Source organism: Trichechus manatus, unplaced genomic scaffold (assembly GCF_000243295.1).
Source record: "Trichechus manatus latirostris isolate Lorelei unplaced genomic scaffold, TriManLat1.0 scaffold00155, whole genome shotgun sequence".
Lineage (NCBI taxonomy): Eukaryota > Metazoa > Chordata > Mammalia > Sirenia > Trichechidae > Trichechus > Trichechus manatus.
This window is the reverse complement of record NW_004444091.1, coordinates 3,915,910-3,942,772: the sequence shown is the minus strand read 5'-3', so window position 1 is coordinate 3,942,772 and position 26,863 is coordinate 3,915,910. Positions and strand designations below refer to the sequence as shown.

General features: G+C 48.5%; 1 protein-coding gene and 1 non-coding gene across 7 annotated transcripts in view; both read left to right on the top strand.

Moving 5' to 3' along the window:
* The first annotated feature begins 10,651 nt into the window (after nt 1-10,651).
* On the top strand, nt 10,652-10,786 carry LOC111822307 (small nucleolar RNA SNORA9). Its single transcript, XR_002825599.1, has one exon. It is a non-coding gene; the product is annotated as a small nucleolar RNA SNORA9 (small nucleolar RNA).
* Nucleotides 10,787-19,939: 9,153 nt separating this feature from the next.
* Nucleotides 19,940-26,863, top strand: part of MYO1G (myosin IG) — a 35,219-nt gene continuing 28,295 nt past the window's right edge. The window contains exons 1-8 of one of the 6 annotated variants that reach the window (XM_023740460.1): nt 19,942-20,370; nt 20,682-20,748; nt 22,043-22,251; nt 22,480-22,573; nt 23,524-23,689; nt 24,057-24,110; nt 25,861-25,956; nt 26,205-26,321. In XM_023740460.1, coding sequence (XP_023596228.1) covers nt 20,708-20,748; nt 22,043-22,251; nt 22,480-22,573; nt 23,524-23,689; nt 24,057-24,110; nt 25,861-25,956; nt 26,205-26,321 — 777 coding nt within the window. In that variant the 5' untranslated portion in view covers nt 19,942-20,370; nt 20,682-20,707. Of the gene's footprint in view, nt 20,371-20,681; nt 20,749-22,042; nt 22,252-22,479; nt 22,574-23,523; nt 23,690-24,056; nt 24,111-25,860; nt 25,957-26,204; nt 26,322-26,863 lie in introns of all 6 variants that reach the window. The other 5 variants (XM_023740459.1, XM_012558289.2, XR_002825593.1 and 2 more) reach the window with 5 other exon arrangements.

The window sequence follows — 26,863 nt, the reverse complement described above, 5'->3', positions numbered from 1 at the left end:
GGCGCGAGGGGCCGCGCGCACCCCTCGCTCCCCCCGCACTTCCGGGTCCGAAAGGCAGCACTGAGTCTCCCTAGCCCGCGCGCGCGATCAGGGACCGCGGGGGCGCGCCTGCCCCCGCCGTCAGCCCGCCCCGGGGCCCTGCAGTGCAGGCTAGACAACGCAGAGCGGCGCGGGACTCGCTCCAACTTTTCAATTCTGCCGCCATCTTTAGGGCAGGCGACTTCCCAGCCTGCCCCGCGCTCAGGCGGGCGGAGCTCAGTCCCGCGGCCGGTGGTTGTGCCAGACACGGGGGCGGGGCCAGTGGGAGGGGGCGGGGCCTGCTGGAAGGGCCTGTGGGGGTGGGGCGGAGCCGGGCTTCGCGCCATGTCTGTGGGTGCGGTCCACTTCCCTTCTTTTTTTCAATAATCCCTTCACTGTTTTGCAACAGCCCTCTTCTAAGACTTCGTGTTTTAATGCCTTCTTTCCTGGACAACTACATCAGGAAAGTAGATTCCCCAGGCCCAATCAGAATAAATATCATAAAACCTTAGCAGTCATCTAGTGTAATTACCACATTTTACAGATGCGGCCCTGATAATTAGGTGATTTGCCCAAAAGCACACTGTAAATCGGTGTCATCAAGCAGGCCTAGTATTATGCCACTAAACCAAGTTACAGTACAACTGGAGTGTAAATTGATATCAAAAGAAACTTAATATTTCTCTCAACTTATTTTTTTTTAAATATTGAATACTGTGCCAGTTGTCAATTTATTTTCTCTCAGCTCCTTATTAACTTTCATTTCCTGCTTTGCAAAAATGAAAGTGGACCCTTTAAGCTTTCTGCTTTCCCAGGTGCCACGATTTTAAGCGTTGTCAGTAGAAGGTGCTGGAGAGACGTTACAGGATAAAAGGGCTTTGCTGCCTAGTTTTCTGGCGGAGTACATGGCTTCTCCAAGGCCCAACTCCCTACAGCAAGGGCAGCTTCCAAGTTCTTGCAGTGCACAGCTGCCAACAGCACCTAGAGTCAAGCATTTTCCCCCCGGCATCCTAGAGAGTGGGTTTCGGCAAATCCTGCCAGGACAGTGTTACTAGGTGGAAAACCCAGGTGCTTGCTCTGCATGACTCGTATTGGCCAATAAATGAGACACCGAGGTGGGAGAACAGGAAAGGCACCTCTATTTTATTGTGCAAGGAAAACGAAGTCAGTCGGAGCTGCTGCTGCCAAGACCGCTTGCCAAGGATGGGCAGTCCAGTTACTTTCAAGGGGGTTTACAAGTAGGGAGTTTATACAATTTATGTGAACAACATTCTTAATCATACTATGCAGGTGCAATGGGGTTTACATTAAAAGCAGAATTCAAATGCAAAGCTAGGGGGAGGAGCCAAGCAAAGAAAATAGGATTTTTAATACAGTACTGTGGGAGCTGTCACAACAGTACCACAGCAACTTCTCTGCCATTTAGTTGGGTGCCTGGCTTTTTAACTTGATTGAGACTGTGAGCCTGGCTGGTGCAGAGGCCAGTATTTTTCATGTTCTTACCCCTCACTCCCACTGCCAACACCTGGCACAGTATCTAGCAGAACCAACCAGTTGCCATGGAGTGGACTCCAACTCATGGCTACCCCACATGTGTCACAGTAGAACTGTGCTCCACAGGGTTTCAGTGGCTGATTTTTTCTTAGAAATAGACCGCACTTCTGAGGTGCCTCTGGGTGGACTTGAACCTCCAACCTTTCAGTTAGCAGCTGAGTGCCTTAACCGTGAGAAACAGTTTTAATTCTTCTGGAATCCATATTCCTGGGGTCCTTGGAGTTGGGGTGACCCATCCAAGCCATTGCTGTTGAGATCTTTTGCAACTTGAGCCCTGAGAGAACTGGTTTCCTAAGGTCACATTTAAACAATAGCCTAGTAAGCAGCTTAGTGGACACTTTCGCCTTAGGCAATGGGCTCTTTTGAAGAATTACCTATGTGCAGTCAGCTTGGAAAAATAGGTACTCCAGAGTGGGACTGGATGCTGTGTTTTAGGGTAAATTGTTATTATGTAAACATTGTTCCCCTGCCTTTTTCCATGGCAAACCCAAAAAAAAAAAACCAAACTCATTGCCATGGAGTCGGTTCTGACTCAGGGTCACTGAAACAGGTGTCAAAAACCTAAATGCTCAGAGAAACACCAAAAATTAGTGTAACAGAATATTATTTATTGTGAGCAGATACTATTCAAATTGGGCATTGTCAACCCAAACACATCAGGAAGGAGCTCCAAAGAGGGGACAGTGAAAGGGGTTTATATAGGTCATTGCTATGTTAATTTCTCAATAGCTAGCATCAAAGCACAGGGCTGGGTTTCAGAAACAGAATCACCAAGGACACGCCATACATCCTAAAACACAGCCGCTAGCCAGATCCTTCAAATCCTGGTTGCATAGTGGTTAAGAACTATAGTTGGTAACCAAAAAGTCAGCAATTCAAATCCACCAGGTGCTCCTTGGACACCCTATGGAGCAGTTCTACTCTGTCTGATAGGGTCGATATGACTCGGAATTGACTTGACGGCAGCAGGATTGGTTTTTCAGGTTTTTTTTTTCAGTCAGGCCCTGGAGTTCCTGCTTCGCAAAGCTGACTGCATATAGATAATTTTCGAAAAGAACCCAATGCCTAAGGCCAAATGGTCTCCACTAAGCAGCTTATTAGTCTATTGTTTGATCTGAAGATGACTCCAGGGAACAAGTTGCTTCAAGGTTCAAAAGGACACCTAAGGGCAGATGGCCTGAGTGGGTGACCACAATTCCATGACCCCAGATATCTGGATTACAGGAGAATCAAAATGATGTTGTTATGGGTGTCAAAAACCTAAATGCTTAGAGAAACACCAAAAATTAGTGTAACACAACATATTTATTGTGAGTAGATAGGATTCAAATCGGGCAGCATCAACAATAGCATAAGGGGAAGGCCCTCCTCACCAAAGTGGGGACACGGAAATTGGGTTATGGTCATTGTCATGTTAATTTCTCAGGAGTTATCATCAAAATACACACAGGATTCCCAAGGGTTGGAGAAACAGAGTCACTAAGGACATGCCATACGTTTTCCAGTCTGACCCTGGGGTTCCTGCTTCTAGAAGCTGGCTGCACATACACAATTCTCTAAAAGAACCCAATGCCTAAGGCCCAACTGTCTCTACTAAGCTGATTACTAGGCTACTGTTTGACCTGAAGGTGACTCCAGGGAACCAGTTCCTTCAAGGTTCAAAAGGACACGTAAGAGTGGATGGCCTGGGTAGTTCACCCAATTCCATGAACCCAGAAATATGGATTCTAGGGAATCAAAACAATTTTGTCACAAGGTCTAGGAGTCTTTGGAGGATCCCTTATCTTCGGAATGCTTTGACTCTATAGTCAGAAGTGTTGCCCAATTTGCACATCGTATAGAAATAAACTTCAATCAAGTTCTATTACTGGCTTAATACGATTTTTATTTTATCAACCCTTTGCACCACCGAGGGCCTCAAAGGACACTCTCCAGTCCTGTAACACTGAGGGTATCTCAAACAGGTCATGCCCTTTCCATTATCAGGGACTTCCAATGTGCCTTTGTCTGCCTGCATTTTCCTTTTCCCAAGTCCTTGTCCCACTGGCAAGCTCTTGCTCATGATTCAGTAGGTTCAGCTTCCATGTCATTCCTCTGATCCTTTTCCTCTCCATCATCGCTTGGGTCCCCATTGCAGTTTGTACACGTCTGTATCAAGAGAGTTATAGAACACATCAGGGTGTTGAAGAAGAAAATTAATAACATACATCTTAATTTGATTTTAAAGTTTTTATCCACAAAACCAAATATTAACCTAAAAAGCCTGACCCAAACTCCAAAAGCCTGCCAGAAACTGCTCCATAGCAATGTAAATTTGTTTTATCCTGCTAGAAGAGGATAGTCATCAAACCATTACCTCCTAATTTAATCTCAAAAAGCCTCATGGCTGCAGGTGGGTGAAGGGCCAAATTATTAGCAGCCAGGTCAGAAGTAACCTGATTATCAGTCGATCTCAGTAAAGGGGTAAGACAGGGTTCAATCAATCATGTTAAGGTTAGCCAGTGGTTGATTTTCTGTATTTCTCCCTCCTCTTCTCTTTATGGAAACCCTGGTGGCATAGTGGTTGAGAGCTATGGCTGCTAAACAAAAGGTCGGCTGTTCAAATCCACCAGGTACTCCTTGGAAACCCTATGAGGCAGTTCTATTCTGCTCACATGGCAATGGGTTTGGTTGGGTACCTAGCTTCTTTGAGCTGTTTACTTTTTCTGAAATCAAAATGGTCCCCCTATATGCATATAGAATAACTACTTAGCCAACAGACCTATGAGGAAATGCCCGCGATCACTATCCATCTGAAAAATGCAAATTAAAACCACAATGAGATACCATCTCACCCCGACATCACTGGCACGGACCAAACAACTGGAAATAACAAATGTTGGACAGGCTGTGGGGAGATCGGAACTCTTATGCACTGCTGGTGGGAATACATAATGATACAACCATTTTGGAAAATGATATGGCGCTTTCTTAAAGCTAGAAATAGAAATACCATACGATCCAGCAATCCCGCTCCTAGGAATATATCCTAGAGAAATAAGAGCTGTCACACGAATAGACATATGCACACCCATGTTCATTGCAGCATTGTTCACAATAGCGAAAAGATGGAAACAACCTAGATGCCTATCAACAGATGAATGGATAAACAAACTATGGTACATACACACAATGGAGTATAAGGCAATGATGAAGAACAATCATATATCTGTGAAGCATCTCATAACATGGATGAAACTGGAGGACATTATGCTGAGTGAAATAAGTCAATCACAAAAGGACAAATATTGTATGAGACCTCTACTGTAAAAACTCATGAAAAAGTTTACACACAAAAAGAAAGAACCTTTGATGGTTATGAGTGACGGGAGGGGTGGAGGGGGGGATACTAAATAGACAATAGATAAGTGGTAACTTTGGTAAGACACTACACAATACTGGGGAAGCCAGCACAACTTGTACAAGGAAAGGTCATGGAAACTCCATAGACACAGCCAAACTCCCTGAGGGACTGAATTGCTGGGTAGAGGACTGTGGGGACCATGGTCTCGGGGAACATCTCGCTCAATTGGCATAACACAGTTTATAAAGAAAATGTTCTACATTTTACCTTGGTGAGTAGCATCTGGGGTCTTAAAAGCCTGTGAGCAGCCGTCTAAGATATTCTACTGGTCTCACCCCATCAGAAGCAAGGGAGAATGAAGAAAACCAAAGACGTAAGTGAAAGATTAGTCCAAAGGACTAATGGACCACGACTACCACAGCCTCCACCAGACTGACTCCGGTACAACTAGATGGTGCCTGGCTACCACCACTGACTACTCTGACCCGAATCACAGCAGAAGGTCCTGAACAGAGCTGGAGAAAAATGTAGAATAAAATTATAACTCACAAAAAAAGACCAGACTTACTAGTCTGACAGAGCCTGGAGAAACCCTGAGAGTATGGCCCCCGAACACACTTTTAGCTCAGTAATGAAATCACTCCTGAGGTACACTGTTCAGCCAAAGATTAGACAGCGCCATAGAACAAAAGAAGCCTAATGGAGCACAACAGCCCAGGGACAAAGACTAGAAGGCAGGAAGGGACAGGAAAGCTGGTAATAGGGAACCCAAGGCTGAGAAGGGAGAGTGTTGACATGTTGTGGGGTTGTTAACCATTGTCATAAAATGATATGTTGATTTAGGAAATAATATTGGAGTTATTATTCCCTCTCCTTGAGCATAGAGAATGTGACCCAGCTGGAGCTGGACTCACAGGGGCTCACAAGGACTCACAAGGACACATCAACTGGGCCCTGAGGTATAAAGACAATAGCTAAAATAATCTTGGAAAATACCTTTCAGGGAAACTTTCACATAAAGCAAATCAAACAGAACACAAAAGACTTTCCACTCATCTTTTTCTATTAGCATTTAGTGAATTGAAATTCGTTGGACCAATGAAGACCCTCCTGACTCTTGTTACTGAAACCTATACTGATGATTGTTAAGAAAGGCAATCCAAAATGTAGGATCACAGTTTCTAGCCGATCTGTAAAGGCTAAGCTTTCTACAGTTTTATCCATTTGTAATGTTAATATATACTGATGATTCTGTAATGGTTTTTGGACTCTGGCAGACATGGCTGTGGCAGCACGCTTGTCTGTTTTCCCACTCTTGCCTATTCTGTAATATTCTTTGGACTCAGGCAGACATGGCTGTGGCAGCATGCTTGTCCGCTTCCAACTTCTGCCCTTTTGAATATATGCTGAATAAAACTTTTCTTTTTACATTATGCAACTTTATGTTTTTCCCCTACAATGTGTACTGTTTAATGAGAAACTATTTATTCTGTAAACCGTCATCTAAAGTACAATATAAAAAAAAAATTGCAAAAAAAAAAGAAGAAGAAGAAGAAGAAGAACTACTCAGAATAAACCTTATGTTCAAGTTTTGGTGAGTTTTGATTATTATTTATACCTGCTAGAAAGGGACAGTCACAATAAAACCATTACCTACTGGTTTGTTGAAAAAGACTCAGTGTGCTGTAAAATCGATTCTGACTCAGAGACCCTATAAAGGCAGAGTAGAACTTCTCCATTGGGTTTCCAAGGCTGTAATCTTTACGGAACCAGATCACATCTTTCTCCCATGGAACAGCTGGTGGGTTCAAATCGCTGACCTTTCAGTTAGCAGCCAAGCGCTTAACCACTGCACCACCAGGGCTCCTTGAGAAAGACTCTTTGTTGTTGTTATTAAGTGCTGTCAAATCAGTTTCGCCTCATAGTGACCTTCTGTACAACAGAAGGAAACAATTCCTGGTCCTTCGCCATCCTCAAAATCGTTCCTGTGTTTGAGCCCATTGTTGCAGCCACGGTGTCAATCCATCTCGTTGAGAGTCTTCCTCTTTTTCACTGACCCTCTACTTTACCAAGCATGATGTCCTTCTCCAGGGACTGGTCCCTCCTGATAACCACGTTCAAAGAAAGCGAGACGAAGTTTTGCCATCCTTCCTTCTAAGGAGCATTCTGGCTGTACTTATTCCAAGACAGATTTGTTCGTTCTTCTGGCAGCCTATGGTATATTCAATATTCTTTGCCAACACCATAATTCAAAGGCATTCATTCTTCTTCAGTCTTTCTTATTCATTGTCCAATTTTCGCATAGGCGTGATTGAAAATACTACGGCTTGGGTCAGGCGCACCTTGATCCTCAAAGTGACATCTTTGCTTTTGAACACTTGAAAGAGGTCTCTTGCAGCAGATCTGCCCACTGCAATACATTGTTTGATTTCTTGATTCTGCTTCCATGAGCGTTGATTCTGGATCCGAGTACAATGAAATCCTTGACTTCAATCTTTTCTCCGTTTATCATAATGTTTCTTATTGGTCCAGTTGTGCAGATTTTTGTTTTCTTTATGTTGAAATGTAATCCATAGTGAAGGCTATAGTCTTTCATCTTCATCAATAAGTGCTTCAAGTCCTCTTTGCTTTCAGCAAGCAAAGTTGTGCCATCTGCATATCGCAGGTTGTTGATGAGTCTTCCTCCAATCCTGATGCCGAGTTCTTCTTCATATAGCCCAGCTTCTGGGATTAAGTCTCAGAAAAAGACTCTAAACTCTCCTAACTTAAATTTCAAAAAGGTATGGCTACAGGTGGGTGACGGGCCAGAGATCACTTTGTGACCTGCTATCAGTTGATCTCAGTAAAAGGGGGAAGGCAGGGTTCAATCAATTGTTAGATGAGCCAATGGTTGATCTATTCTTCCTCCTTTTCTCTTTATAAGCTTCATTGCAACCAGCCTACTTCAAGCAATTTTTTTTTTAATCAGAACGGTCTCTCTATATTCATACAGAGTAACTACTCGCAATAAACCTTATGTTTTAATTACTTTAAGCTTTGATTAACTTTCAACAAGGGTTAAGCATACAGTTCCGAGGCAAGGCTGCCTGGGCTGCTGACCTGCCTCCACCACTTACTGATCGTGTGACCTTGAGCACATTACTTTACTTCAGTTTTCTCATTTTAAGAGGAGGATAATAAAAGTAAGTACTTCAAAAAGTGGCTGTGATAATTAAATGAGTGAATATACACAGACTCTAGAATGGTGTCCGGAACAGTGCACTATGGCTGTTATTATTTCACTTGTCAAGGATTCTCGTGTCAGTTGTGAACTCGTCTGGAGCATAAATATACGCGAGCTCAAAAGCATGCGCTCGAGAATCGTACGAAACGGTTCCAAAAAGACAGCCCCCACTTTCCAAACTACACACGCTTCTGCGGACGTAGGCGGCCCAAGCTAACGTCATCTCCCGGGGCACGTCCGCAGGCGCCGGGGGGGGGGGGGGGCGGCAGATGGTCACGTGACGCCCGCGCTCTGGCTTCCGGGGAGGGTCTAGCGCCAAGTCGTACCACGAGGCTGCGTGCGCGGCGGAAGCCGTGGCTAGTGGTTTTCTTGTAGCTGCGGCAGCTGTCTCGTGTCTTCGCAGTCCGCCGCTATCGTATACCTCGGGCAGTGCCTGCTTTTTCCTGAGGCCGGGTAAGAATCCCGGGGATTTGGTGGCCGGCGACTGCCGGCCTCGTTATGCCTTCAGCCACGCAGATCCTGTGGGCGAATGGAGGTCGGCGTCCTCCGGCTCCGAGAGGTCAGGTCGGAAGGCCAGCTCGCGCGGGTTTTAAAATCTTGGTCCGGGTGGCCTGTGCTGGCTGCGCTTACCGGTCGGTCCGCCGAGCGCTGAGCCTGCAGTGCGATGGGTAAAGTGATGGCCTGCCCCAGCACGCACCTTGGTCAGCCCGCAACGAGCCCGGCCACGCGGTTCTCCTCGCCGTACGTAAGTCAGGTGGAGTTCTTTGAGACGTGACCAGGTTGAGAAGAGACTCAAAACCACAGCCGGGGCGAGGAGCTTTTATGCGAGCAGGTCGGACCTCAGCCACCGCCCTGTAAAAGATTCCCATTTAGCCGATATGGAAAGAAATTTAGAGGTCAAAAAAAGTTCCCAGTGCTACAGTGTCTAAATGGCAGAATCTAGATTAGAGCCTAGACTTAATATAGGAGCCCATTCCTTTCCTATCCCACTGTGCTGCCTTCCTCACAAGGAACAGAGTGGATCAGGCACGTTTTTGCCTCGAGGAGACTCGGGGGAGATGGGATGACTACTACGCCATGTTTCCGAAGGCCTGCCGTTCGGAAGAGAAATCAGATTATGTGGGACACCACGTGGACGAATAACTAGAAGAGTAGGAGTCGTGGGGACTGATCTGCCTCAAGGGGGAGGGGGCGGATAGGGGTTAAGGCGTTGCAAGGGAGTTTGAGCTAGATGATCCATTAATGTTACCAGGTGGAAACCCCAGGTTCTTACTCCGAATGACGTATATTGGCCAATAAACGAGAGACCGAGGTGGGAGAACAAGAAAGGCACCTTTATTTTGTTGTACAAGGAAAATGAATTCAGTCGGGGCTGCTGCTGCCAAGACTGCTTGCCAAGGGCGGGCAGGTAAGTTACTTTTAAAGGGGTTTGCAAGTAGGGAGCTCATACAAGTTAGTTTAGCGGCATACTTAATCATATTACACAAGGACAGTAGGGTTTACACATAACCTCCAAGCAAAAGCAGGATTCAAACGCAAAGCTGAGGTGGTGGGGAGCCCAGCAAAAGAAACGATGATTTTGCAGTATAGCACGTAGGGGAGGAAGCCAGGTAAAAAATACAGCACTGTGGGGGTGCTGTCTCATTAAGAGCCCCATAATTGAGCTGACTGGTTTGTCTCCTCTAGATGGAAGTCATCACCAGGTGGTCAGTCCTAGAAGTGGGAGGGAGCCTTTGACTCCTCCATAACAGTTGTTCTGCACGATGTGTGGGTGAGTAATGCTACGAAGGCCCCAGCTCTGACCTCCCAGAATCTGGGCCCACTTTACCTCTTAACCGAATCTGCTTTATGTATCCTGGTGTCAATGTGTTTTTAACTGTAAGATACATATTGAGAGGAATATGGAAGAAAAAGGCTTTTTTTTTTGTATAATTATAGGATGATGTGGTTGTTTCTGTGGCCATATAAGTTTAGGAAGCTCTACTCTAGAATTACAGTGCTGTTGAGAACGATGTTCAGAGTTCAGCTAGTACTATCTGATCTATTTAATAAGGCTATCTCTTCCAAAATAAAAGGAGCCATAATGATGCAGTGGTTAAAGTGCTCCGCTGCCAACCAAGAGGTTGGCGGTTTGAACCCACCAGAGCTCCCCGGAAGAAAGATGTGGCAGTCTGCTTCCATGGAGCCTTGGAAACCCTACAGGGCAGTTCTACTCTGCCCTGCAGGGTCCTCATGATTTGGAATTGACTTGGTGGCAGTGGGTTTCTTCCAGAATGCTTTCCCTTAATCCCTCAGAAAGGATTTTATCATCTGAGCTTCAGAGCATTTTATCTGAAGTCCATCATTTCCAGCTTTGTTTCAGGGCTCTCTGTGGCGATGGACTCCTGGGAGAAAGCCCAGACACACCTAATTGAAGGCCACGATCTGTTCTCCCTTTTGCTGCTTGTAGGGGCTGGTGCTGAGGAAGAGGGCTGCTATAGGCCCTGAATGTCAGGGACTTGAGTGAACAGGAGTTGCAAGCCTCCAGCGTGCTTGGGCCTGGAGTGGCTCTGTGCATTCCTACAGTGCTTGCAAGAACAATTTTGAAACGGTTTGAGGCCTTGCTGTATATCATCTACAGAGCAAGGTTATAGAAATTTCAGACAGTTGTTTGCTCCCGAATCCTGTGTGCTGGGCATTGTATAGATCTGCACTGTCTAATGTGATAGCAACTTGCCATGTGTGGTTAAATTATAATTAAATTAATTTTTAAGTTCAATTTTCCGTTCACAGTACCCATATTTCAGGTACTCAGTAGCCACTGTGCAGATTGTAGAACATTTCTGTCTTGGCGGAAGGTTCTTTTGGACAGTGCTGGTATAAAAGGTGAAGGGAGTCATACTGCATGCTTTACAAATTTTATATCCTTCAGACGGAAACTACAGAAATTGAAAATGAGGCTTAGCGGAGTGGTAAGGCTGAGAGTTGAACCAGCAGCAAGGGATAATGAGTAGAAAGGAACAACAGGGATGAGCCCTTGCCCTGATGGACTGACTGTTCAGGTTAATTACAGTTAGAAGGCAAACCAAGGAGAATGGAAAGCTAAATTCTACAGAGAGCTGAATTGAGTGCCCAGGGAACTAATGGAGGGTAAGGTCAGTGTGAGCTCATCTTCAGGGAAGACCTCATGGAAGAGAGGGGTGCTAAGATTGCTAACCACCTGTTTTGTGCCAGAGATCTTAACCTACATTAAAATACTTGAGGCATTGCGAGATAGTTTTAGCTCCAACATAGACAAGGAGCCCAGGGTTGCCTAGCTAGATACTGGAATATCAGGGCATTGACATGATGGCAGGCTGCAAAAGGAGTGGAATCTAGAAAGGGCTTGGAAGTTTGGGTTGGAGGGAGATGCCCTCGTGTTCTCGCCCCGGGAAGGCCCTGTTGGGTACAATAAGCAATAGACCAAGGTGGGAAGAGAAAGAGTGTGGTCATCCTTGTCCTGGCAGGCCACTTCTGCTCCCTGTGTCCTTGGGCTGGGAGGGTCAGCACCACATTCTCCTTAACGGCTGTGGCTTCCAGCTGACTCAGATCTCAGTCTCTTCCAAACAGGTGCAGTTGCTGAGCGCACTGGGCCTTGGTGGGCCACCTGTTGGGAGACGGGTCCCTGTGAGTTCATGTTTCTGCACATCTGATGAGTGCCCTTTGTTCCAGACTGTCTTTCAAGGATGTTTGTATTGCAACTTGAGAGCATGCCTTTCTCCAGAGCAGAAAGCAGACACACTCTTTGTCTGCTGTGGAAGATTTAGGTTTCCTGTGCAGGAGCCCTGGTGGCACAAAGGTTAAGTGGTTGGCTGCTAACTGAAAGGATGGTGGTTTGAACCCACCTAGTGGCTCCATGGGAAAAAGACCTGGTGATCTCCCATAAAGATTACAACCAGGAAAACCCTGTGGGGCAGTTCTGCTTATCACATGGAGTTGCCTTGAGTTGAAAATCAACTCGATGGCAACCAACAGCTGCTCGACACCTTTCATGTACCACACCCTACTGCAGGTGCAGGTGCCTTCTGACTCCCTTTGTGTCTCCCTGGAGGAATTGGGGCTTGGGATCTGGTGCAGAAATGCGATGCTCAGGCCACTGCCCTTGCTGTGAATAATCAACTGTCTTTGTCTCTGGCTGTGCCTGAGGGTCTTGTGTCTTCCACTAACTAGCGTCCATGAAACTGGCAGGCTAACTTGGTACCTTGCAAGTAGGGTTCCAAACCCTTCACATTCTTGACAGCCACTTGCCTCAGGTGGGCTACAGTCTGTCTCCCTGCCATAGCCCATGACACACCTGTGTCTGCCCTGTGTTTCAGGAGCACAATTGCAGAATGCCAGAGCTAGGAGACACATGACAAGTTATCTCTTGAGTAGCTGTTGGCTGTTAGGTGGAATCTACGCCGTGGTGAGTATGCAGGAGAGGTCTAGCCTAGCAAATCACCTCTCTTCTGTTTGTTTCATGTATTAATTTCCCATGAGTCCCATGATAAAAAAAAAAAAAACGTTATTCTGACGTTCACATATGGTAAGTCAGGTGATACGAGTCCCAGAAAGATTAGTCGTGAGACTGTGGATAAAAGGTCTAGGCTAAATCCAGCCTACCCTATTTGTGGGACAAATGGTTATCTAAGTATCTGGACTCGGGAGACACTGATTCTTTGGAAATTGGTACTTTAAGACCTGTGGCATAGGTGTGGTTTTTGGAGTAGACCTTTGGCCCCTTCCCTGAGAATCTCGATGTGGTGTATTGGATGAAAAGGGTAAGAGCTGCCACTGAGTACTTGATTACAGAAGGTATGGCCAAGAGAAGGTTAACTCAGAAGTGTCACTTAATTTTCACCGCAGGCCTCTGAAGTTTTTCTGATTTCCTCACTTTTTACGGTGAGAAATTATGGTCTGCCCACGTTTACATATGTTGTAAGGGATGGAGCCAGAATTTGAGCCTGTCTCCACCTTCGTTAAGTTTTAATTCTCAGAACCTCACTCTGCTGTCCTTCTAGAAGGAATCAGAAATTTCTAGTTCTTAGAATGAGGCTGGCAGGTAGAGGGGTCCAGCTGGGGCTTGAGGTGGGGGTTGGGGGTTCGGTGTGTTGTGTGCACGTCTGACTAATGCACTCTGTCCCCAGCTTTGGGCCGATCTGTCCGCTTCGGAGATGCGGAGCCTGGCCGTGGTTTGGAACCTAGGCCCCTCTGACATCCCTGAAAAGCAAGGAATATTTAATAAATGCTCTTAAATTTGTGATTCAGTTTGGCATCTGTTTGTTCCATATGCTAGGTGCAAAGATAAAAGGCAGTAAGACTCTGAAGGACTTATCACTAAAGTCCAAGGTAGCCCTGGGGTGATTTTGTTGCTCATGCCTTTGTATTTGAAACTTTTTTGTCACTCCCATCTACAGGGCCACCTGTTTCAACTGATACAAGCAAGCCGGGGCCATGCTGTGGTGGGCATTTGCCACAGAACCAAGGCTGACCAGCTGAGCTCTGCAGAGAGTAGAGACAAAAGATGCTGTCATTAGGAGCTGTCTCTTGAGATCCTGGAACCTGTTCCAGGAACACTGCCATTGCCTTGACAGGATACTGTTCCTCGTGTGGCAAATTGTCCTCTACACCAATGTGAGCCATACTTGTGAATGTAACTCAAATCCCCAGGAACAAATCACATTTATATTGTGATCCGATGCCCACTCGATCGAAATAAAAATTTGCAGTTTAATACCCTTAATGTGTGTGATGCACAGTCCACAAATGGGTCACAACCACAGTTGTAGTCCATTTAGTTCAATGTTGGTGTGTCATTGTTGTCAAGGAATGTCACAGCAGACAAGACCAAGGCCAGCGGATTTGGCCAGTAAAGATGCTATGAACCACAAATACAATATGATATCACTTACATGAAATAAGCAAATTTATAGAAACCAGAGATAATTAGTGGTTACCAGGGGTGGAAGGGAGGGAGACCTTACACATATTTTCACCACAGTAATGTAGATGTAATGAACCCCTTTTAGATTCAGGCTTAGTGGGTACAAAAGACCTACACAGCAAAAAGTATGAGACGTGGCTTAGGAGCCAGTGGGGCAAAGCTACCATCTGAGATGTGACTGAACCCCACTAAGTCAGAATCCTGCCCAGAAGGAAAGATAGGGCAGTGAGGAACCTTTGTTGCTTCCTTGGCACCCTGGTGGGGTCCAGTGCTGAGAATCTTTTCTAGGGAGAGGGGGTGGCCTCACCTGTCGTGTACAGCTAGTTTGAGTTTATGTTAACCCATTCATGGACCTTCTGGGTGGTGATTTCATACATAGAGCAGCACCCTCGTGATACGTTGAATATTGAAAATCAGCCCTTGACTCAAGGGCTTGTTACTAGAAATAAAACACAGAACTAGGTGCCTGTAGCATGAGTTGTGCATATCCCTTTTCTGAGGAGTCCATTCTGGACTTACATGGAGTGGTTTTATCGTCTGCAGCTCAACCCTGAGGGTGTGGGGCAGGAAGCCTACCACTTGAGAATACCGGTAGGCCAGGAACTGTCAGGACAGCCTCCCAGAAGGTGGGTAAGGGAGTAGGAGATGGATGGCCTCACCAGCCCCCTCTGTTCCAAGGTTACAAAGCCAAGATTGTCTGCAGGTACAGACTGGCTGCTTGACCTGTGTGAGTATAGTGTGCAGGGTTTCCAGGGCACCTCAGTGGAGCTGCCTCTCTTAACAAAAATTTGCCATTTTAACCATTTTTAGGTATACAGTGCAGTGGCATCAATCATACAATGTCCTGCAGCCATCACCAGTATTTGTTTCCGGACTTTTTCATCAACCTGAACTATACCCGTTAAACAATAACTACCCATTTCTCTGCTTGCCCCTAGCTCATAACCATTAATCTACTTTCTGTCTCTGCATTTGTCTAGGTATTTCATATGCATGGGATCATGTGATATTTGTCTTTTTGTGACTGGCTGATTTCGCTCAGCATTATGTTTTCAAGGTTTACCCATGTTGTAGCATGTATTAGAACTTCATTCCTTTTTGTGGCAGAATAATACTCCATTGTATATGCCACATTTTGTTTATCTGTTCATCTGTTGATGGATACTTGGGTTGTTTCCACCTTTTGGCTATTGTGAATAATACTGCAGTGAACACTGCTATACAAGTATCTGAGTCCCTGTTTTTTTAGTCTTTTAGTTAGATACATACTTAGGGGTGAAATTGCTGGGTCATAAGGTAATTTTTGAGGAACTGCCAAACCTTTCCACAGCGGCTGCACCATTTTACAATGCCATCAGCAATGCTTGAGGATTCTGGTTACCTCACATTTTTTCTTATAATAGCCGTCCTAGTGGGTGTGAAGTGGTGTCATCTTGTGGCTTTGGTTTGCATTTCCCTAAATGACTAATGACATTAGTCATAAGTTTTCATGTACTTACCAGCGTTTGTACATCTTTGGAGAAATATCTATTCAAGTCATTTACTTATTTTTTAATTGAGTTGTCTTTTTGTTAAGTTGCAGGAGTTCTTTATAGATTCTGTATATTATTAAACCCATATGAGGTATATGACTCCCAAATACTTTCTCCCGGTCTGTAGGTTGTTTCTTCACTTTCTTGTTAAAGTCTTTTGTTGTACAGGTGTTTTATTTTCATGAAGTCCAATTTATTTTGTCTTTTGTTGCTCATGCTTTTGTTGTCATCTAAGCATCCGTTGTTAAAAACTAGGTTTTACCTGAGGTTTTACCCTGTTTTGTTCTAAGAATTTTATGATTTCAGTTCCTATATTTAGGTTGTTGATCCATTTTGAGTTAATTTTTGTATATGGTGTGAAGTATGGGTCCAGCTTTATATTTTTGCATGCAGAAATCCAGGTGTCCCAGTACCACTTATTGAAGAGAGTATTCTTTACCCATTGAATGGGCTTGGGTGTGGTGAAGGTCCTATTTTTACCCCCAAGTAAGGTGGCCTTGGTCCTTGGCCCCAGACAATAACCCTTGGAGTAATTGGGGTACCTTGGTCTGGGACTTCCAGGCCACACGTGAGGATTTGTGCTGCCAAGTGGAGGCTGGCCAGACCAGAAGATTCAACTGGGAGGCGGATGTCAACTAGCCTCAGGAGGCATGATTTAGCCTATTATGCAGGACGGGCAAACAAATGCCCTGAACACAGGCTCAGAGGGCTTCCTGGTTGAGAAGAGTCTGCTCTCAGGAGGTTAGCGTGTCCCTTGGTATGTGAAAGCTCTGCGATGGGAACCTTCCCAGACCTTGCCCTATTCACCTCTGTATCCCTTTTTGGCCGTAATTAATCTATAGTTGTTTCAGCAACTTATCAAACCCAGAGGGGCAATAGGAGCCATCAAGTCACAAAATAAGGGTGTCGTGGACTCACAAGCTTTCAACTGGCATCCTGAAGGGGCAATGGGAAGTCAGCCTGAATTGGTGGACAGCAGATCAGAAGGTTGGGGGGTTTGTCAAACTTGCAGCTGGCATCTGCCTATTTGATAAGTCTGAAGGACACTGTCCTTTCAGCTTGTGAGTTCTGACCTAGCTCCCTCCTGGTGGCTAGGATCAGAGACAGAGTGGAGGCAGGTGGTGAAGAGGATGGAGAAGTGGAGGTGTGAGGACTGGATTAATCTTCACATTTTGGGGGCTTTGGTACCCTTACTGTGCAGCTTGGCACCACTGTTGAAAATCAATGTGTGGATTTATTTCTGGACTCTATTCCTTGGTCTATATGTCTGTCCTTATTCCAGTACAACACTGTTGATTACTGTAGGTTTATCCTATGTTTTGAAATAGGGAATTGTGAGTTCTCTTTGTTTTTTTTTAAGGAGTTCCTGTGGCACAGTGTTTAAAGCGCTTGGTTGCTAACTGAAAGGTCAGCAGTTCGAAATCACCAGCTGCTCCATGGGAGAAAGATGTGGCGGTCTGCTTCTGTAAAGATTTACAGCCTTGGGAACCCTATGGGGCACAGATTTGAATTTCATAGACTTTGCACTCTTATCTCCTACTGAGTCGCTATGAGTCAGAGTCAACTCAACAGCAGTGGGTTTGGGTTTTGTTCTTTTTCAAGATTGTTTTGGCTATTTGGGGCCCCTTGGGATTCCACACGAATTTGAGGATCAGCTTTTCCATTTCTGCAAAAAAGGTATTGGAACTTTGATAGAGATTATGATGAGTCTGTACATTGCTTTGGATAGTATTGACGTCTTAACAATATTAAGTCTTCCAATCCATGACTACAGGAAGTCTTTACATATATTTAGGTCTTTCTTTCTGAAAAGAAATTTTAAATATGAATTCCCAGGTTGGTACAATTGTGTAGGGGGCATAGAAACACAGGGATGGTTTTATGGGACTAGGGATTTGCTGCCAAGGCCAGTAGCTGGGGTCCAGTTATGGCCTATACCTTGTTGTGACAGGAACCATGAGTAAGCAGGCCCGGGATTTGATGGCTGGCATCAAGGAGGACGAGGGAAAGGGGACAAGCGTCTGCTACAGAAGGGGACCAGGCAGAGACAGGCATCTTGGATAGATACTGAGAGTAAAACTGCGATCTGGGTGAGCTCATCTGGATGGCAGCCCCTTCCTGCTGCACTTCATCTGGTGTCACCCTCAGGTTCATTCACCCGCCTGTTTGTTCTACCGCATTCACTGTGCCCCTACTTGTCACATGCTGTAAGGGGCATCCTGAGTGCAAGCCTGAAACAAGGACTGCCCAACCTTTTCGTGGGGTCTAAGTGAAAAAAAAAACAACAAAAACTCACTGCTGTCAAGTTGATAGCGACCCTACAAGACAGAGTAGAACTGCCCTGTAGGGTTTCTAAGGAACTGCTGGTGGATTCAAACTGCCAACCTTTTGGTAATCAGCCGAGCTCTTAACCACTGTGCCACCATGGCTCCAGGGTCTGAATAGGAGTGACCAAATTCAGTGCTGGAAGGCCCGTAGAGGTCAGTATAGGCCCAAAAAGGGAAGGCAGGTTCCCTTGGTGTGATGTAGTTAAGTGTGGTGTTTGGAGCAAAAGATCTAGGTTTGAATCCAGTGTTTACTAGCTAAGCGGCCTTAGGCAAAGTACCTAACCTCGGTTTCAATATTGGTAAAATGAGAATAATGACAGCTCCTACGTGAGGTTATGGGAATTAAGTGAAGCAATACATGGCAAGTCATTGTACAAACTGTTAGGGTGGAGAAAATATAACCATTATTACAATTATGCTCAAGGTCACGCACTGACCAGTGTCTAAAGCGTGGGTTGGCAAACTTCTACCGATGGACCAAATCGACAAGCTAAGAATGGTTTTGATATTTTTAAGTGGTTGGGGAAAAAAAAAAAAAAAGTATTTTGTGACGTGTGAAAAGTCTATGAAATTCAAATCTGTGTCCATAAAGTTTTATGAGAAAACAGCCTTGCCCCTTCCTTTGAAGCATTCCTATAAACCCCTTGGGGGTTTTGTACTGCTTTATTCCCTTGGGGAAGTGAAACCTGCAAAAAGGCGAGGTGCTGGGGCAAAGTCAGGCTGAGAATCCCCAGTCATCTGAGCTTTGGTTTGGGAAGCCCTTCAAAAGCACCTGCTGGAGGTGCGGGGGAGGGTGTCTTGTCTGCTTGTCAGATCTTGGAAGGATGAAACTGGACCCGAATTTGCCCAAGAGGAACCCCTGTCACGAGGTGGGATCACAGCCCTGTTTCCAAACGCCCCATCTGAGAGTCAGCTCCTGGCTGTGCTTCCCTTATCGCTGATGGTGTTCAGTGAGGTTTAGTAGGTACTTGGATAAAAACAAAACAAAAAAAACCCAAACCGGTTGCCATTGAGTCAATTCTGACTCATAGCAACCCTATTGGACAGAGTAGAACTGCCCCATAGGGTTTCCAAGGAGTGGCTGGTGGATTCAAACTGCCCACCTTTTGGTTAGCAGCTGTAGCTTGCCGTAGTTCTTAGCCACTGTTTAAATTTTATTAGGTATGTATTTGTTTTAAGGTATTTGCAGGAAAAAATAATCTTAACTTGCATATCAATTATTTTTCAAAGGTAAGTTTAAAAAATGAGTTGGTTTAAAGATAATTGTCAGACTGGTGTGAGTGTGACCAAAATCTCAAAGGAGCACGTGAAGGGGGGAGGGGAGAGCCTGCCCCCAGTGGTGAGAGGTGGCGAAAGCAGCAGTGCCCTCTGTGGTCAAGCCTGGTGGCCAGTCCCACCTCTTTCTAGGTGTGCTTCCTTGAGCTGATTTCTTGGGTGAATTCTACAGTCGCTGTGGGTGACCTCATCCACAAGGTAAGAGTAACACATGACTCTGAGAATGGTGAGCATTCAGGTGAGACGTATTAAGGTGAGATGGACCCAGAGAACACTGCTAGCCACCCCTTCGGCCCCTGACGTCCGGCAAACAGGACCGCAGAGACCTGTACTGGCAGTCTGGGTGGCATGGTGTCAGACGGACACTCAGGTCACTGATGTGGGAGATTGCAACATGGCAGATTTAGAGCACCGACCACTTCTCAGGGTTGGACATGAAGCTGCTTGTCATTTGCATTCCAGTGTGGCCTGCTGTGTCACCCCAAATCAGTCAAATCTGAAGAGGGTGCCTGGGCATCAATTTTTTTTTTTTTAATTAAGGTACAATTTACGTGCAGTAACATTCGCCAGGTGCCCAGTTCAGTGAGTTCTGACACAGCTGTGTAACCACTACCACAATCGACATTTTTTCAAAAAGCTCTGCAGGTAATTGTAATGGGCTGCCAGGGTTAGACCCATTGAGTCTTGTCTACTCTTGGGGTGGGGCAGGGTGGAACTAGAGAAACCTCTCATGGACAGGAGCGTGCAGAGCAGCAGAAGACCATGTGGGGAGAACCCAAGCATCCGGCTCCTCAGCCTTGTCGTGCAAACGGGTCAAACCGTTAGGTGCACCCTCCCTCTTGGGCGGGAACCAGGAAGCAGGGGTCAGAGCACCTCGGGTGGGGGAAGGAGCAAGACATGGGGCGGGCAGCCCCTCCTGAGGGCCAGAACCCACTTCCTGTTTCACACCCTGCTGGGGAGGCACAGAGTGAGGGCGGAGGATTGGCAGGCAGGGCTCGTCCCTCCTGCCAGACTGGTCCAGGAAGATCAGAGCCATCTGGTTTAGGTGCTCCTGCTGGCAGGATGGAGGACGATAAGGGCCCCCAGTACGGCAAGCCTGATTTTGTGCTTTTAGACCAGGTGACCATGGAGGACTTCATGGAGAACCTGAAGCTCAGGTAGGCCCAGCCCGGGGTGCGTTCCCCACTCCTTATTCCTTGCCCAGGGCCAGGGGGAGGAGTAGGGGGCACTGGTGTCCTCAGCAGGTGAGAGGGTGGGAGAGCGGCCACACACCCCCCAGCCTACTCCAGGCTGGATCTGACTTATCAAGCCTGTCCATAGGGGTTTCCTGAGAGACCCATGAGGCAGGCAGATGGGGACAGTGTATGAATGGGGGAGAGCAACTGCCCTTGTCACAGCTAGTCGGGACTGGACCAGGCTCCACCTCAGGCCCCCACTCCCAGCGCAGCTAACTTCATCCTCTCCCCAGACTTGTTCTGAATTAACAAGCAAAGGATGCCACCCAGACACACCAGATGCCTTTCACCTTTCTGCCAGTGAGTGCTCTCCTGCCTAACAGGCCCCACTCTAGACAGGCCCCAGGCACTCTGATATGGGTCCAGAAAGCTCCCCCATGCCCAAGACTGCCGCTCTCCTTCCAGCCCCCTCCCTCTTCCCCACCCCAACTGATAGCTACTTAGCTTCATCTCAGGAGTGGTCCAATGGGTTGAGGTGACTGCTCTCAGGGAGGACGTATAGAGCAGATGAGGGAGCCAGCAAGCAGCTCCTAGAAGTGATGTTTTTGAGGTAAGTTTGGAAGGATGACTAGTAGTTTGCCGCAGAGGATGGAGGCAGGGCAGGCAGTGGGCTGAGGCAGGGGGAGATGAGGCAGGGTCTGAGCAAGGCTGGGCCACAGGGGTAGCGAGGCAGGTGGACAGGAAAGACGTCTTTGTGTTTTGTGTCAGGCACAGAGCTAAGCACTTTATATATGTGGTTTCATTTAACTTCTGTAAAGACCGGCTTATGAGACAATGATGACAAAATGACTTGCGATAACAGGTCTCCTGATGTTGAGGTGAGGCACATAGAGGAGACAGGGCCCCGGACCCCAAGGGAGCCAAGTCTAGGAGCCTCTGGGCCACTCATCTCCCTAGGGCAGGAAGGTTTCCGAGAGAAAGCTGTGGACAGATCTGACACAGGGCCTTGGTTTGTGAGGAGAAGAGCTGGGAAGTTTGAGAAAGGGTGTGTGTGTAGAGGGAGGGGCTGAGCAGGTGCCGGAGGACTGAGGGCCATTGCCTGGTCCCCCCTCTGGGCCCTACTCCCAGTCTCACGTTGTCTGGGTGGGGCTGGCCTGGGTTTCCCTCAGCCTCTCAGCTTCTCCTTTAAAACAGGAAACAGCCTGAGGTGTCCCTACCACACACACACCCACCTCCTTTCTTCTTGGGGCTTCCAAGAATCCACCCTGGGAGAGCCAGAGACTAGCCACTGGCTTTGGCTCTGTCTGCCATGCAAGCCAGTTCCCCTCTCTGGGTTGTTCCCTTCTTCATAAAATGGGTGGTCAGATTCCTATCTGCCCAGGGACCCTGACTCAGCTCATCAACAAGGTTTTCCTGGGTTCCGCCTGCGCCCTTCCCTCCCAGTACCCTGCTCCTCTCCACACCCATCTCCCCGCTCATCCCAAGAATGAGAGGGACTAGGGACCAGGGTCTTGATGCTCTGGGGGCCTGGTGCCTCCACCCACGCAGGCAAAATGCTCTAGGTCCTAGCCTTGGAATGGGGTTGCAGGCAAAAGGCCTGCCTGTCCCCTGTGGGCCTCATGAGTGCTGAGGACTGACCCTGCCCTGTCCCCAGGTTTGAGAAGGGCCGCATCTACACCTACATCGGCGAGGTACTGGTGTCTGTGAACCCCTACCAAGAGCTGCCACTGTACGGGCCCGAGGTCATCACCCAGTACCAGGGCCGTGAGCTCTATGAGCGGCCACCCCACCTCTACGCTGTGGCCAACGCTGCCTACAAGGCCATGAAGCGCCGGTCTAGGGACACCTGCATCGTCATCTCAGGTTAGGCAGACAGGTTCCCAGACCCCGCCTGGCTCACCCCCGCCATAAACTCTCTGAGCCTCAGTGTCCTCATTTGTAAATGATGGGGTGGTGGGGATTCCTGTAATGCCAGTCCTAGGGTGCTAAGTGATGGGGCAGGAAGCTGACCTAAGGAGCATTGGCTGGTGGACCCAGCCAGGTAATAGCAGTCTCACTGATTCCTCCATCTCTCCAACCACCTGCTGGCAGGGGAGAGTGGGGCAGGGAAGACAGAAGCTAGCAAGCACATCATGCAGTACATCGCAGCCGTCACCAACCCGAGCCAGAGGGCTGAGGTGGAGAGGTGAGGAGCAGGAGGGTGGGGGCAAGCTGTGGGTGGCTTGGGCCTTGTGCATTAGACCTGGAACCTCGGACTAGGGAGCAAGAGACCAGAGCTTGATCCCCACTCAGCCAATGATCCCTCCTTAACATGAGGCCAGTGGGGATGTCCCTTGAGAAAATGCCAGGGGTAAGACGTGGCTGGGCCCCAACTAAGGGGAATGAGACACAGAAGGGGCAGCACCAGACAAAGGATGTAGACAGAGAAGGGTGAAGAAACAGTGGACAGCTGGCTTGCAGAGCAGTGGCACTAGTGGAACCAAACAAAGACTGGAGAAGCTGGCTAGGCCCCAGTCAGGAGAGGCCAAAAACACCAGGCAGGGCATCTGGACTGGGACAGGGTTCCCCCGTGGGTCCCAGCTGAGAGGCCTTGCAAAAGCAGCTTCCTGTGTTGGTCGGGCGCCTCAGTCTCTTCCTGTTTGGTGGGGAGTGTGAGGCAAAGTGAGGCTGGAGCAGACATAACCCACACTGCTGCACCTCTGCCACTGGAAGTCAGTGGCAAGTGGTCCAGGTGCTGACGGACAGGTGCAGCTGAGGTCTGGAAACGGGGAGGAGGTCACCATAAGACAAAAGGATGCAGCATTAACTGAGCACCGTTTATGAACAAAGCTCTTCGCAAATAGTCTCTCAGCAGCACAAGCTGCCCGGTACCAGCCTATAAAGCTCAATTTTATAGCATCTAGAAGTGAGGGGACCAAAGGAGCAGTGCTGGGATGCAAACCCAGGCCCTGTGGCTCCGTTTAAGTAAGCTGTCTTCCAACCCAACCCTGAGACTTTATGATTTTTCTGGGGAAGATTTCGAGGGGACAGACACTGGTCTAGGGATACCATTGTTCTCCTGAAGGAGGACTTTACGGTATAGTCTCTGCTGCACTCACTGTCCTGGCAACACCGCCCCCTTTTGCCCCCACAAAGGGTCAAGGATGTGCTGCTCAATTCCACCTGCGTGCTGGAGGCCTTCGGCAACGCTCGCACCAATCGCAACCACAACTCCAGCCGATTCGGCAAATACATGGACATCAATTTCGACTTCAAGGGAGACCCCATCGGGGGTCACATCCACAGCTACTTGCTGGAGAAGGTGTGTCCGGCTGTTGCAGACCCTGGGCAGGCGGGCTGAGGAGGCCCTGTGTCCCCCCTCAACCCCCAAAAGGAGTCCCTGACGGGTGCTGCGTGGGCCATAAGCGGGTACTGGGAGGGCCACTTGGGGCTGGGAAGATACTGTCTCCTCCCGTCCGAGGTTGAGAGGGCCAGGCAGTCTCTGTGACCCAGGCCGGGCTACTTCCTTCTCCGGGCCTCAGGATCTCCACGGCCCCGCCCGGCATGAAGGTCTAGGATCTGGGGAGCTGATCCCCTTGCATTGCGCCGCAACTGAGGGGCGCGAAGTGAAAGGGGTCCCACTGGATGGGATCTCGAAGCACGGATTCCAGCTCTTCCTCTTTCCTCAGTCCCGGGTCCTCAAGCAGCATGTAGGCGAGAGGAACTTCCATTCCTTCTACCAGGTGAGGGCCGGTAGGGGAGGTGGGAGATGCATCTCTGAGCCAGTGGGGACGGTCCTCCGCCCGGCCCCGCCCACTGAACCGCCCACCTGCATCGCCCCGCCCCGCCCTGCCCAACCCACTGACCTGTCTTCCACCCATTGCACGCCCCGCCCTGCTCTCCACCCCCGCCCTGTCCTGCACCCCCGGCTGTGGTTAGCTGTGATTCGTGGGCCGACGGCTTTGGGGAGAGAGTACCTTCGAGGACAGTTGTTCCACTGCCGGCCCCGAGGAGGCGGGTTGTCGTGGCACTGACTCGTTAGCGACCTGCACCTTCACCCCCAAGACGAGTCCAACGTGTGGTGGAGGGCGAGGGGCCTGTGCAGAGTGCGTGTGGGTGCGGGTCCGCCTGCTGACCTTGCCCTGCAGTGCTGCCTGCCCCCCCCCGCCCAATACCTGCATCCAGACCTCCCTGTTCATTCCTGGCCCTGGACGTACCGCAATGAGAATAACGCAGATAAACCCCCTCCCCCCCCCCCCCAGTAGGGGAAGAGCTGGAAAGCCTCAGGCGAATAGATAATTATAAAGCCTGCAAGAAGGTGTAAGAAGCTCTGTAAGAGAAGGCCAGAGTGGAGTCGGACACCAACAGTGGGGGGCGGAGAAAGGTGGTTTGGAGCCAGACGCAGGTAGTAGTAGAGGAGGGATAGAGCTCTGAGCCGCACAGGACGCTGCGAGCACTTAACCTTCACTCTGAGGCAGAGGCACGGAGGAGGACGAGCCTAACTGAGTTATGCTTAAAAGGGCCTCTCTGGTGTAGAGGGACTGTAGGCAGGACTCCCAGGGATGGATCTGGGACCAGGGACCTGGGTGAGAGAGGCAGAAGTCATGAGTGTTCGGAGTCTGGGGTGGTGGAGCAGAGCTAAAGCTTTATACTTTGTATGTAAACTTTTTACTATGAAAAATTTTATATACACAGAAACATGGAAAGAATAGTACAATGTGCTCCCATATACCCTCCACGCAGATCCCACCATTATGTTTGCCATGTTTGATTCAGCTATCTTTATATATATATCCATTGTTGTTGCTGCTGTGGAACCACTGGGAAGTTGCAAACATCGTAAACTTAAACCTGAAACACTTCAGTATATATCGCCTAAGATAAGGTCTTTATTCTCCATAAACAGAATGTTATTATCACACTGAAGAAACTTAACAATAATTCCATAATTTTATCTAATATCCAGTTCATGTTTAAATTTCTTCAGTTGTCCCAAGAATGCCTTCTACCGTTATTTTGAATCTGGATATACAATTACTGCAACGCCAACAGGATTTTCCAGTCCACTAGATGAGTGTGCTTCTCAGCTACAAGATCAGGTGGCCTCATGCCCAGACTACTGCAGCACCTTCACGGGTCTCCCTGCTCCCGTGCTCTGATTCTGCTTCCAGTGACACCTCCCTCTGGAAAAGAAAACACCCGTATATCTAGTCATCTCACTCCCCTCCTTAAAATTCCCCACACGCCTCAGTGCCCTTGGAGAGAGTCCTCCTAGCTATGGGTTTGCTCTGCTCCATTGCAGCCGACACTGAGACTCTGGGGTCCTAACAGAAGTGTGAGCACCCTGAGAACAGAGGCCGAGTCTGGAGACACCGCGTGCCTCCTGGGTCAATGGTGGAATGAGAGCAGCTTGCCCACTTCTGTTTGTTTCTCTGTGTATGTGAGGGCTCCCAGGGAGCGGAGGCCTGACTGGCGGGCCTCTGTTTCCTTTAGATGCTGCGGGGGAGCGAGGAGGAGTTGCTGCAAAAGCTGCACTTGCAGAGAAACCCAGCTGTGTACACTTTCACCCGCCAGGGAGCAGGGCTTAATGTGAGTAGGGGCGCAGCCTCACGCCAGCACTGAGCGCCAAGGGCTCAGGCCTGGCAAGGACCCGGCTCAGTGTGTGTGGGGTGGTGCCCTGGGCCCAGCCCGGTACTGTGGTGGAGGGAGCATAGTGCGCTCAGTGTGGCCCTGGGCGGTGGACACGGGACACTGGGGGTGCGCTGGGCTTAGTACAGCACTGATTGCTGGAAACAGGGCTCAATGTGGCCCTGGGTGGTGAACCCTTTCTTCCCCAGGCCTTGGACAGTGATGAGAGGAGCCACCAAGCAGTGACCCAGGCCATGAGAGTGATTGGCTTCAGTCCCGAGGAGGTGGCATCTGTTTACCGGATCCTAGCTGCCATATTGCACCTGGTAAGCCTGAGAGGGCCTGGAGATTGCTACCTTCCACCTGGAGTGCCTGGCTGGGAGCTGCCCTGAGAGGGGAAGGAACTGGCCTGGGATTCCTGGAGATGTTGCCAAGCCTCCCTCCCTCACCGAGCTCAGCTGCTTCAGCTGGAGGCTCCCTTGAGGCCAGGCCCTGAGCTTGGGTTCTGCACCCTAGAACCTGAACCAGGTCGGGCCTGTGTGCTCTTGGTCATGTCTGGTAGATAACGTTTTACTAAGACGCAGACACAGCCTGGGGACGGTCATAGCTGGAGCACCGGGCAGACCCGCCTCTCAGTTCTGTCCTTTACATGCTGGGTGGCTTCTTTGGATGGGTTACTTGGCTCCTCTGACCCTCAGTTATCTTTGAGACAGACTTCCTCCAGCAGCTAGGGGAATCATTGTGGCCATTCGCATCACATTTCTGGCACAAAGCCTTGTGAATGCTCTGACGGGCCCTCTGTGTGCCCCCTACCCGCTTTCTGACTGTGCCTGTGGTTGGTTGGGACTAGCTGACCACTCTGGTCTGA